This window comes from Zonotrichia leucophrys, chromosome 15, assembly GCF_028769735.1.
Source record: "Zonotrichia leucophrys gambelii isolate GWCS_2022_RI chromosome 15, RI_Zleu_2.0, whole genome shotgun sequence".
Taxonomy (NCBI): domain Eukaryota; kingdom Metazoa; phylum Chordata; class Aves; order Passeriformes; family Passerellidae; genus Zonotrichia; species Zonotrichia leucophrys.
In genome coordinates, this window is record NC_088185.1 from 5,792,033 (window position 1) to 5,805,738 (window position 13,706).

The 13,706-nt window shown below is 41.3% G+C and overlaps 1 protein-coding gene across 8 annotated transcripts in view; it reads right to left on the minus strand.

Annotated features, from left to right (window-relative positions):
* The window catches only part of GALNT9 (polypeptide N-acetylgalactosaminyltransferase 9), a 257,312-nt gene that overhangs the window by 97,668 nt on the left and 145,938 nt on the right, over positions 1-13,706 (minus strand). For all 8 annotated transcript variants that reach the window (XM_064726604.1, XM_064726603.1, XM_064726601.1 and 5 more), the window contains one exon: positions 10,222-10,402. In XM_064726604.1, coding sequence (XP_064582674.1) covers positions 10,222-10,402 — 181 coding nt within the window. The remainder of the gene's footprint in view (positions 1-10,221; positions 10,403-13,706) is intronic.

Sequence of the window (13,706 nt, forward strand, 5' to 3'; positions counted from 1 at the left end):
CCCAGAGCTTCCCTGGATTCCCAGCTCTGTCAGGCAAAGGAGGGAGTGCTCCTCTCTGAGCAAACAGAACACAAATTCCCTGTCTCTTGGTACACAGGTTAATTACTCCAAGGCAATAAGGCAATGGAGTAGCTGGAGGTCAAGCATTTGTTTTCAGGCAGTGTAGAAAATACAGGAGCAAGGCTTCAATGTCATTTTTATCTTGGGTTTAATGTAAACTTCACCATGACCCTCTGGGAGAGCTGTGTCCTAATGAAACATCCACAGCAGGGATGAAAGCTTGCTCCAGTCACTGAATGAGAGCTGCTCACTTTGTGGATGGAAATCACTAAAATTTATGCCTTTCCTCTGAAATTTTAGGGGTACAGACTAACTTAGCAACAACACCCCAGGGTATTTTAGTGCACTGTTTTAATTATAATTGCTGCTATTAATATTCCACCATTATTCAAGTCTGAAGCACTGTGTCTGCCTGAGAGGTGTGTTTCATTCCACCCCAGAGGCCAGCCCACTGCTGGGGCCTTCAGAAGACAAAATGCATAAATGCAGACTAACACAAGTCTGGTAGCATAGAATAAATAATACACTCACCCCCTGGAGCAAAGAAGAAAATAAACTAATTAAGGACCTATTTGACAACCTGAAGGCATCTCTCACACAGGTAAAATGCAATTCCAGAGGGTTTCTTCTCTAGAAGCTGAGAAACAGGGAGCTTGTGCAGAAGTAATACATAGAGATATCTCCAGTAATTTAAAGCTGCATGGAGTCCACTGATAAATCCTGACACACCAACACCACCTGAAACTGTAGGTGCACTTAAACCAAGCTCCTTTGTTGCTGCATTCAGCCAGGTGGCCTGGGTTGTCTGTGGTTTGATTTTGAGACCACAGCAGAAGGTCTAGAAGCAATGCACAGAAGACAAGAACATTTCAGAAAGCAAAAAACAGAAAATAGAGTCCTCACACTTCAATATCATTAAACTTTCAAACAGCTGAACTGGCAGGTGCTGTTTCAAAGAAACCAAACCTTGGAAAGCATCTAGATCAAGCTAACCAAGACAGGAAGCTAACATTTGCCAGCCTGTATCTGTCAGGTACTTCTGGCTCTGGCTACTTTTAAGAGTCTCTCACTTTTATTAGCACTAAATTCACTCAAAACCAGAGACACAGGCAAAACAAGCATGAACTGACACTATTAAAATGAAACACTGCATCAACCTGGAGTTCACAATTCAGTTTTATTTCAGACAGAAGAGTAAATTGTCTGACATTTTGGCCTGCTCATGTTTTTACCACAAAGACACAAACAACAACTAAAAAGCCTTGAGGCTATGTGACCTGAAACCTTGACTTTGCTATGCTATGAAACCTATCCAAATAAAATAGGAATAAGAATTCACTAATTTTTAAAGCTACATCAGGAAGACATCTGGAGATAACACCTCACACTGTCAGCAGAACTAAATTTGCATAAACCTTTTAAGAAAGATATGGGAAATATTATTTCAAACCATTAGAACTCCTTCAAAGCCCTACAAAGAATCTCAGGTATAGTGTAACAAAGCTACATGCAAGGAAACATAAAAGGAAAAGAAATACCACCCTGAATTCATTGCCTGTCTTGTTCTGTTACTTCTTTTTATCCTGTAATGTGATATCATGGAGTGTAACATAACATGACAGTTCAGAAATTTACAGGAATATCCTTTTCTCCCTGGAAGTGATAGCAGGCAACAACCAGCCATGGGCTCAGGGGAGGGAAATGAAAGAAATTCTCAAATGCCAGCACACAGCTGCAAGTCCTGGCTCGATCTCAGCAGTGCTTCTGCACTACAGATATACATTTACCTATCAAAGAGCAGCTCACAGAATTTGTGGACAGCATCCCACCATTGCTCTTCTTTAGGAGGAAATACTCTTTCTGCCATGGAAATACTGGGGCTTTCTGGTTTCCAGCTCAAAAAATTACCACAGTCTCTAAAGCATACTTTAAAAGGAAAAGAAACCAAAAAAACCCAGTGGTGCTTAAGGGGAATGCGCAGGTCACATGAGACACATTTAGTGTGAGGATTGATGAGAAAAACTGAGGGATGCAAAGCAGCTTTTTGGTCATTGTTTCTTTTCCTCCCAGCTGACCATGCTGCCCATGCTGGCAGGTCATTCTTCAGTGAGTGCTGCTCGTACAGAAATCTGGTCCTGGTTCTGCATGCCTCAGGGCATGTAACACTTTGGGCTGGATTCATCTGCAATCCTGTTTGGGCTGGATTCACCTCCAATCCTGTTTGGGCTGGATTCACCTGCAATCCTGTTTAATCTGTCTGCTCATGGCTCCTGAGGGAGGGACCTGCAGAGGACATCACACCCTGCACATGATAAGCAATGCTGCCATGGCATCTCCATCCTCTACACAGGCAGCCAAGACCATCACCCCAAATTAGATGTCTAATTTCTAGTCCCTGTTATGCAACCCACCTTAGGTAAACTATTCATGTATTCAAGAGTACATTCTGGTGCAGACAAATTGCAGGGAATGGCTTCCAGCCTCACTGCATTTAAACACAACATTGCAATCAGTTATTTTTCATACTCCCTAGTTAATCAAATTCAGCCTTCACTAAATCTACATTTATTAGTCCTGACAGTCATGCAGAACTTGTCTTCAACAATTAGTATACACAAAGGCACTGCAAAAATGTAGAACTGGAAAATTACTGCATCTGAACATAAGGTGGCTTTTTGGAAAAGGTTGTTCATTTTTATGGTTCTTTTTAATTTAGCCTTTCTGGTGCTCCTTTCATCCCACAGGTCAGTGGTAATAATCAAGACCTATGTTATACACTTTGCAGTATAATTAAAGTCACTACTTAATTGGAAAGCCTAGCACTAAACAAAAGGGAATCAATAATGAATCTAATGGGAAAAGCCAGAGAAAACATCTATTGAATATCAGGAATAACTGTGAGACACTGCCATGTGTCCAGCACTGCTGCTATGGAGACAGCATGGAGCCTGCTGATGGGTGGCTCTGTTCATGAGCCATGTCCTGCGAAAAACTCTGGTACTGGCCTCAAAAAGGGGATGGAAGCTTTCTCAATATATTTTTTTATTATTATTGGGAAACACAGTCACTGTTTTAACTTGTTCCTCAGTCTTCTCACTGGAGTAATTTAACATTGCACAACTAAATATACAAAGACCTAAAGGTGGTCTGGGATTTGGGGGACCAAGGTTTGAGCCCTCATTCCACCTAATCAATCATTATTTGTGCCAGGTGAGCAAAGCTCCAGCAGAGGTTGGGAGAAGACCTGAAATATCTTCATAGACAGAGTCAGGTCATGATTCCAGGACTCAGGAACAGAGGGACTGTGCTGATGCAGAGCAGTACCCATTATTTCCTCAGAGTTTTCTTGCCTAGCCAAAGAAACAGGTGAATTTTTTCCTCTCCTTTGCGGGCTTTGCACAGTTCCAGCCTAAGCCCCTCACAGCCAAACAAGAAGCATTTCCCAAAAGGCAGAGACAAGCCTGTGGCATACACAGGGATACACAAATAAGCACAGCTGGCCCAGGGGCAGCACTGCGAGTGAATTGAGGTTGTCAGCTGATATCCCAAATGATCTGAGTCAGAACTACAACACCAAATGCTGGGGAGGAGCTGGTCAGAGCCCAGCTCACTGCAGAGGAGGAGCACAGGGATTTGCTCAGTCCACACCAGCTCCTCCTGCTCCTGGGCAAGGCCAAAATCAGCTGAAATTGGCTGCATCTCTCTGGGGCTGCATCTCTGCTTGTTCACACAGATAATGTGCATGCAAAGGGGCTGTTTAAGGGATTCAGAGCCCAAGGAAAATGCCCAGCCCATGGAACCTGACAAAGCTACATAAACTCCCAGAACATGGGTCTGCACCCCTCTCCTTCGCCCTGCTCAAAATCCACATCTGGACATTGATTTGGGATGCAATTAAAACACTTCAGTTAGTTTCATCTCTTACTGAATTTCCCTCCAATAAACAATCTTAATCTGTTGCCCAGAGGTAATTCTGTCTGCAACATTTTCCCTCTCTGTTTTTTCCTTCTCTCTGCTTCAATTTACGTCATATGTTCAGAGTGGCCAAAAAAAAGGATTTTTCAGAATTTTAGCATGGTTTTTTAGATTGATTGAGAGTGGGTGCAAAAAAAAAAAAGTCAAATGCTTTCCTATGAAAAAAAAGTCTAATTGAAAGCAAAATATCATGCTTATACTTTGATTGTGAAACACTGTTCTGCTTAAAAAACCCAAAATGCTTAATTTCATTTAATGTTTCATTAAACTGTGACCTGATATTTAATCTGAAAGTATTGGTAGAAGCTAGTAATGGAAAATTCATCATTTCAAGAGTGATTTTTAAATGGGAAACTAAAGGTTTCATCGGTCTAAACTCTTTGCTTAAACAAACATTTCACAGAAGATGCTCAGCCTAACACAAAATATTTTTAGGCAATTTTTTTTTTCCGCTTGTCATTTTCTGCTAATCAGAAATTCTGATTGCTGGAAAGCTCTGGACTTCAAATATTCCTTGTGAAAAGGCCCATTACACTGCACTCTGGTTAACCTGGAAAGGGTCTGTTTTAATTTGGAGTTCCTTGTGTCATTTCTCTATGTCTGGCTCAAAGAACAGCCAGCATCCCTAGAGGATTTGAAAACAGGTCACGAGGCAGAGCAAACAGCTGTGGGGGGGAAAACCAAATAACCCCAGACCCAGCCTTGCCCAGTGCAGTGATCCAAAAGCTGATACTCTGTGAGAGCCATCTGCCTTTGTGCCCTGCTCCTGAAGCCACGTGCAGCAGAGCATGGGGGTCATCCAAGCACAGCACTGATGACCAAGGCAATCCAAGCACAACGCTGATGACCAAGGCCATCCAAGCACAGCACTGATGACCAAGGCCATCCAAACCCAGCACTGATGACCAGGGTCATCCAAACCCAGCACTGATGACCAGGGTCATCCAAGCCCAGCACTGATGACCAAGGTCATCCAAGCCTAGCATTGATGACCAGGGCCATCCAAGCACAGCACTGATGACCAGAGCCACCCAAGAACAGCTCTGAGCCTCCTCCACCACAGAGAAACTGCATTCACACCCCTGATGGGGCTCCAGAGAGCTGAAACAGCACAGGGGCTCCCCAGAGACCTGCTGCCCAAAGAAAGGGTCCAAGTTGGAGGTGGTGGTTCTGCCTTTTCAGAGAGCTGGAGCTCAGTGGTCACTGAAGGCTTCCCCAGCTGCTGGCCTCACTGGAGCTGCTGTTATTAAACCTTTGAATGAACAAATCAGAGGTCTATTTACCAAGGCTGCCCCCTCGGTAACATTATTTGATCAATTCCGGAATTCTTTTTGATAGGTAATTAAAAAAGCTTTTCCTTAGGTATGGAGTGGATTAAACCATTAATTACACTTCACAGCCCTAGAGATGCAATTCTTTTGCTATTGTGAAATGTCTATGGCAAACCACAAAAATGCTTGCCTCCATAAAAGAACGGAATAAATGAAAGCAATTTCCTCAAGACCCAGATTTCTCTGAGTTTTATGGCTAAAGACTTGAGTTGCAACAGCATTAATAAGTTTGTTCTTTAGGGCTGAATTTTCTCAATACAAACGTCCGTGACTGTAACACAAAGAAAATATCTTCTTTGGCTGATAGAGCCAGCAGACTGAATCCATATATTAATATTATTGTTATCACTGAACTGCCACAATGCACTCTGCATCCAAGTTGCTCAAAAAAAGATCAGTTAAATTAAAGATCCTCACCAAGCAGCGACAATTTTGTGTAAAAGCCAATTTAGCCATTATGGACGCTGCAGGATCATATTAACTTTTCTCAAAAGTATGCATAATGCATGACAGCAAGTGGTTTTGACAAGTGCTTGAGTGTGTGTGTCTGCGTGTGTGGATGTTTCCTGCATGTAAAGAAAGCCCTGAAGTAATTTAAGTTACAAAGTCAAGTGATAGAAAGACAGAAAATGCTGGATTTACAGGTGTTGCACCTGTTCAGTTCAACCCCTTGCTATCCAGCTTGTGCATCAAAAAGAGCAGGGGAATTGATGTTATCCTGAGAGACAATGCTTTTGTTTGAAAGCATCTGCTTAGCTGACACTTCCCAATTTTCCAGCATTCTACACTGTAAAACAAACAGCTTTTGTAAGTTTGGGGGCCTTTACCCCATCTTTGAATGACATTCCCTAAAGTTTTGGACATTTCTACTTTCTTTAACTTCGATAAAGTCACAATCTACTGTCACATGGGGCTTCAGCACCTCTGTCTTCATGCATGGCTGGGAAGGGCTGAGTCTGAGCCTTTGTTACTGGAACAGGGGCTGATATTTTGGCTAGAGCTGGCAACAGAGGAGGATTTTATTCCCCAAAAAGGGCAGGAGGATGAAAATTCTGCCAGCCTGGTGTAGCCACACAGGGAAACCTGCTCTCCTCTGCCCAATGCCTGCGGGGGTTTAGGTGGCTGAACCTGGGAAGTGTGAAATCCCCACCAAAATCTCAAAATCAAAATCTCCACCAAAATCGCTGCTCTGTTGCTTTAGGTCTGGTTTTGACTATTCAGCCAAACATTTTGCCTTTGAAATTATGGTAAGAGAGGCATGGACAGAGCCCAGCAGATTTTACAGCATTCCCAAGGCAGGATTCAGGATAATTCTCCACCTAAACATATTGGGAGGGATAGCTGCCAGGAATACAAGTTCTTATGCATTCCTACACGCAAGGTTCATTGGCATCAGCAGATTATTTTCACTCAGTGCTCAGGTTTTTTCAATTATGACACTCATTTTATATATGGGAGAACATATATGGAAATTAATCCAATAACACTTCACCATCAAATAACACTTCTCCCAGAGAACCACAGAACAAGCTCTAGCTTAGCTGTGTGCTTGCAAAACAAAAATAACCTGTTCCTCACAAGAAAAGCTTCTGTTTCTTCCATTTCATAGAGGAAATAGGATGTGTTAGTGAGGGCTAGAAGTCATGCTAATACTTAACTGCTGTGAAGAAAAATCAGGACATTAAACATTCTGCAACATATTTTCTACAGTGGTATAGACCTTGAAAAACTTCAAATAATATATTATTTAGATAATATAATCTGATCATAAAATCTCTAATAGATATTTTAAAATCTCTGATATTGAGAAGAAAAAGCTGGGATATATTTATCATACCATGCTAGAATCAAACTGTAATTTTGTAATTATTGTGTGATCGGTAATCACAAGCAAGAAGTTTACTGCCATTGCCTCTATTTGGCACACAAACAAAATTTGCTGTTGTCTCCTGTACCAACAGAAATTCGTATCCTAAAGAAAAGGTTTCTGGGCAAAAAGGAATAAAAGCAGTGACAGCAGCAGGTAGGAAAGCAGAACAAAATGTGAGAAAAGCATCTTGAGTGCCCACCCAGGCTTGAGGCTCTGCTGCAGTGGAAGGACAGGGGGAGGTGATTCCAGTTTGGGAGCTTCTTGGTCACACTGGCTGACTCTGCACCTCTGTAGCGCAACATATTTTTAATTTGCTGCATGGGGATGAAAATACCTCCTGAAAAGCAATTAAACTGCCAAGTGTTTATGAACTTATGCATGTAGATGGAATTGAAGGTTTATTCTATCAGAATGAGAGAGTGGACAATGGTAAGATGGGAGTTCAAATGAAGTAAAATACAAGATTTCTCATCAAGCTTGGAGTATTATAAGTCCTGAGTTTGCATATTGAAATCATGTTTACTTTCATAAATTTTGCCTGTGCAATGTAGACTTGAGTATAAATTCTCCCAGTCCATATCTTTAATACTGGTTTGTGAAATACATAGATTGAATATTTCAAATGGAAGCCGGAATGGGGAGAAAGCAGAGTTTAATACTTTGGAAATGCAAATTCAGATGTTTTTGTTCACAGGCTGGCCATAGACTTTGTACATGGCCTTGGACATTGATTCTACCTTGCTCCTCAATTCAAAAAATGAAAAGCCCTCTCCTTTAAAAAATGAACAGCTCTGAGAATGACATGAATATAAAGCACAAGCAAACTGACAAGCTCAGCAATGGAGAGGGGAGACCCTGGGCAAGTGTGCACACAGAGAAACTGGACAAGAGTGGGATTTCAAAGCCTGTCTCAAGCTCATGGAGGTTCAGTTCTCCAAAACATAATTAGAGTATCTAAATCAAACAGTCAAGCTCAGCTTTGGTACATGTCCTCCTTGTGCTGGGGGCCACAGAGCTGGGTGTAATCCCAGGTGGGGTCCCAAAAAATGGAGCAGAGGGGCAGAATCCCCTCTGGGATGAGCCCAGGACACGTTTGGCTCTCTGAGTGCCTGGGCCATGCTGAGCTCCCTGTCAACAAACACCCCCACATCCTCCTCAGGGCTGCTCTCCAACCTTCTCAGTGGGCAAAATCTTCTTATACAAAGACCTTCTACTATCTCCACTCTCATTTTCTGTAGCAAATTCAGTCTGAAGGGTTTTCCTGTGACTCATCTAGAGACAAGTGCATCAATTGCAGCCTCTAGATCTAACCAGAACCAACCCAGGAGTGTCCAAACATAACAAGGGAGGCACTTCTCCCAGTGACACAGATATTTAATCATCTGGCATGGCCTGATGAGATACCCACAATGAGAATGTCAAAAAGCTCATCTGAGTGACTCACCAAAGCTCCTCAGCAAAACTGGGAGAGCATAATCTGAAGTGAAACATCCCTGCATTGCAAAGGGTTTCATGCCTCTGAGAGCTGCTGAGCTGGATTTGAGCTCTGCAGCCTTTGCTTTGGCATTTCCCAGCAGAACACATCTCATTTATCCTCATCCCCCTGCCCACAGCAGCAAATAACAACCAGGTCAAACCTCGCCAAGCTCCATTTGGGAAAATTCACTTTGACTTTAGGGTCTCTGGGCCAGATTTGATGCACAGCTCCAATATTTGCATAACTACAGATTTCCCCAGCATAATTCCAAGATGGATTTTTATGATACATCAAGAGAGGAGAGATGAGACCATTAAACAAGTCAGTGTACATCAAATGTGGTATCAAGGCAGCAGATTGCTTTCTTTTTGCTTCTTCTGATACCTGAATTTTGTTTTGTTTTTTTTTTTTTTTTTGTAGCAAGGGTTTGAGAAAACAAATGCTGAGTCAATACTTCTGAGATTAGTCTAGTATGTAACACAGCTAAAGAAATTTGTAGTTAAGCTGAAGTTTTGTTTTTGGCAGCTTGAACTGCCTAAAATCCTAATTCAATTGCAATCTACTCAGAGACCACAGCTGTTTAGCTTGGCTAAACTTTTCTCACCATTTAATAAGATACTTTTTTATTTAACTTTCAGTTCTGCCTAGGAGCCCCAGTGGGTCTTTTAAAACAGAAGATTATTATTAGAAATTAATTAAGTATTCTTTTCAATTCTGTCTCCTGAGACCAACTAGGCATTGTTGCTGATCTCCTCTGCATTAAGACATTACTGATTGTCATTCATGGGATGATAGTGTGGATGTCTCATCTGGAAAATATATAACTCCATAAATATGAAAGATTTGAAAGTTATTTAATACAAAATATAATAAATCAGTGCAAATAATAAACATGTAATTGCAATGTCAAGCACAGCACAGGCGTACGAAGACTATAAACAGTGGAATAAAAATAGACACATATTCCAAAGACAAAAAAAACCCTTACTGCAATTACAGGACCCCGATGGATTGCACTTAGTCCATGTTTCAGCACACTGCAAACCCTGACTAAACAATTCTAAGAATATCAAATGCAATTAAAGACAATTGATTTGATAAGCTGGGGTTATTTTTAAGGGACCAGTGACTATAAAGTGTTTGTTGCACTGCCCCCTCCCATTGCATGTGACTACAGGAAGCACAGACTAAATCTGCCACCTCTGAAAGCTTTTTCTAAATGAACCAAACCCAAAAAGCACTGATATCCTGATGTAATTTTTGATCTGAGGCATTGAACATGCATATTAATGTACTACTGACAGAATTAGCTATGCATTTAATTTGGCAGTCCATGCTTGAGATGGCAGTTGGTTTATTTCATTTTCACTCAGCTCAGGGTATCTGTAAAAGTAACTGCTGTCATATTCCAGCCAGGAGGGATGTGAGGAACGCCACCATGGGTCAGCAGAACAACAATCAATCCCTTACTCCAAACAATAATAATAATAATGCAGAATTCCACTTACTTTTTAGGTCTGTAGTCAGGGATGGACCTGTCCAGTGATATCCTGTCACTGAGCTGGGCATTGTAACCATACTCTTCATACTTAGTCTCTGATTCATGGCTGTCATCTCTCAGGGTAGCAGCCATTCCCCCTTGGCCCAAACCTCCTGGACCTTCCACTAATCCCATGGGCTTTGCCAGACCTAAATGAAACACAGACAAAAAAATTAATCAAATTATTAACATAAAAGGTATAGATAGAACATCTTCTGTGACACAGAATGTTTTCAGATAAATGAGATCTGAACTCCCAGTTCTTAAAACCCTCATGCCTCTGTGGAAATTACCCTCAGCTTCCCAAACCAAAGTCCAAACCAACACATCTTGTAGTATCTGTGCATAATGAGCAAACTATAAAGAATCAATTAGCAGCTTTCACGATTCCTTCTTTTTCCAAAATGGCTCATTATTGTTAAGATAATTAAGAAAAAAATTTTCCCCATTAGAACTGGTGGGTTTCCCCATGTAGCCATTAAAACTTCATTCATTTTAAGGGAGAGATGCTGAATTTCTACCACATGTGGGTGTGCCAGTTAAACTCCACATTAGTGTCAGTTCTGGTACTTGCTCTGTGACTCCAGGACCCTGCAGCCCCGGTCCAGGTTTGGTTCCTATGGATTGGTCACCAGGTTCTGCTGGGTGGTAAATACAGGATAAATCTGATTTCACTGCCTGACTCAACAGATGGGTGATTTGGACTCGAATACACACCCTGCCCAGCCTCTGTTGCCACAAAGATGTGCTAAAACTATTTTAATGGAGCTGACGCTCCACCTGGGAATCACTCCAGATTCCTTTGCACTTCACATCTGACAAATGAAATATGTAAGATACTCAGCTCTGTAGAGCTCACAGTAGCAGAAAGTTTGGACACTCAGTAGGTGCTGAGAAATCAGCCAATTAACAGTGCATTCACAGGTTTCATTCACTGGTCAACTCAAAAATAAAAATAAAACAAAACTAAACCAACATAAAAATGCTCGTATGATCACATCACCAGGAACCTCTTCCATGGCAACAGGCATTTAATTTGGTGCTGAATCCTCATAAATAAGCTCCTCAAATATCCTGTGTTTAATGTCAAAGCTCTCCTTTCCAAAAGGCTGGCTATCAGCAAATCATTATAAGTGACAAAGTTATTTATAATAACCTTGGGAACACCATACAGGAATGTGTGACTCTCCCCCAAATCATTTACGACACCAAGCAAAGCAATTAGAGCTTGACCCACTCAACATTTTTCAAATCAAGACTTTTTCAAGAGGAAAATGTCATTATTTCAACTAAATGATTAAAAAGAAAGAAAGGAACTGTCAGCATTTGGTAGCAACAAACACACATGGCAGTACAAACGTGGGACTGGCTTCTCCAAGTGCCATTAAAGAGGGCGGATCAGACCCTTGGGAGGAAATTCTCTTTCACCTCACTGCAAACAATGTCCTTACTTGTTACAGCTCCATCACCATCTCTGTTTAATGACAGGACAGCCCATAGAGACATTGCTTCATTACTGATCTGAATGGGTGAAATTCTGCATTTTCTCCTGCAATGTTTATGACAAAATCCTGTTCTGAGATAAAGTGCAACAATACAAACAGTCACAAATTAACATAAAAGGAATTCTGCTACTGAATTTCAGACGCTGCTGACAAAAATACAAAAATGCTGCAATCAGTGGTGAGTCAGGACAGATCTTGCTTGTGTTTGTGTCTTTGATGCCTTCATGCTCCTCATCACCAAGCACTGAAACGTGACTAAAACTCAAGACAAGTCTGGATTTCAAACCAGAAAAATTCTTCTAGCTTATTAAGTGAAGCACTTCAATCCATGTTCAACATTCTGAAAATATTTTAGGGAGCTTCATTTTGAAGAAAATGGCCACTTTTGTCCTTTTTTTTCCAGTTTAGGATGAGAGGCTACTTGGCATTTGACTTTCCTTTGGAAAAATGTGAGCAGAGGGCCCTGCACGCCTGGCCTGACAATGATTCCCTGCTTGAGTAATTACAGAAATTACATGTCTGGGACTCCACATCTCTCCCCACTCAAAAGGAGAAGCAGAGCAGCCCAATCTTCCTGCATGACACAGACTTAGACTTAACAGACACCAGCAGCAGTGATGCTGCAAGCTCTGCCTGACATGCCCAATATATGGAACCTGAAAGGGGCTCAGTTTCTGAGAAAAGTCAGCAATTTCCTCAAAAAAAAAAGAGTCAAATTAAACACTTTAAAAGTCAAAACCCCAGAAAAATTGACAAAGACTATGTCCTTGAAAGACCATAATGTGGAAATTCATTTGATGATCACCTGGAATCATCTGGGCTAGGTTCTGATGTAACATCAAAGCAAATTGAAGATTACTTCATTAAAATTAAGTGACCTGCTTTAATGAAAGGCTCTCCAAGATGTTGTGTGCTCATTTCACTTGAAACAACAATCTAATTCCAGTGGTTGAGAACTTTATTCTTCATACTACATTCTCTTGCAGTTTATGGAACAAAACACTTGAGTCTTTGTGGCACAAGTAATGTGAGAATGAAACTTCCACCCCACAGGAAGCATCAAACACTTGGATATTTTACTTCTGAGAGAATTGGTTAGACAGCCTGCAAAACCAGCCATGATGACAATTATTTCATATACCTTTTTCTAAATCTGATATTCTAGCTCTTTGTGCTGCTGATCTGATCTTGTTGTGGGAAGGAATTATCATTTGACTTCCCCTCAGAGCATATTGCAGTGAGCTTTTTGCTCCAGCTACCACATTGTAGCTTAGTCTGACTGACAGTTATCCCAGAAATGCAGTAACATTGACCAAAATAAAGCAGCAATTAAATAAATGATATCACATTGCTGCCTTCTTCAAAAAGAGCACCAAAGTGTCTCTGGAAGGTCTTAGGAACAATGAATATACTCTATTTTATATATGTGCATGTGTGTGAGAGGCAGCAATTACAGGCAATGCTCCTCAATGCATGGTTGGTTAGCCAGACCCTGCCTCACATATTTCCATTGCATTTTCCATCTCAAAGTTGATTTGCTGTTGCTTCAGCAATTGTCTCCTCAACAGAGACCTTTTTCCCATCCCTTTCTAGATCACAGTGATGACTTGCTAACCCCCAAATCCACAGTTGCTGCACTGGTCAGCCTTAAAAAAAAAAAAAAAAAAATTTAAAAAAGGACAAAAAAGGCACAAAGAAAAGGAGTTTCAGTTCAGCAGCATCTTCACAAAAATAGGTTGGTATCAAGAATTGGGATCCTTATCTTGCCTTTGTGTTACCCACCTGCAGCCCTGATTCTCACCCATTTTTCCTCAGCATCAGAAGCCAACAAGGGCAAGGCACAGAGCCAGAGCAAGGACTGAGATCATGGGGCCAGCTCTGCAATGGGGATGTGCAGAAAGGGGATGCCCAGTGAGCAGCTATTCTTCAATCTATCCTTTCTTTAAAT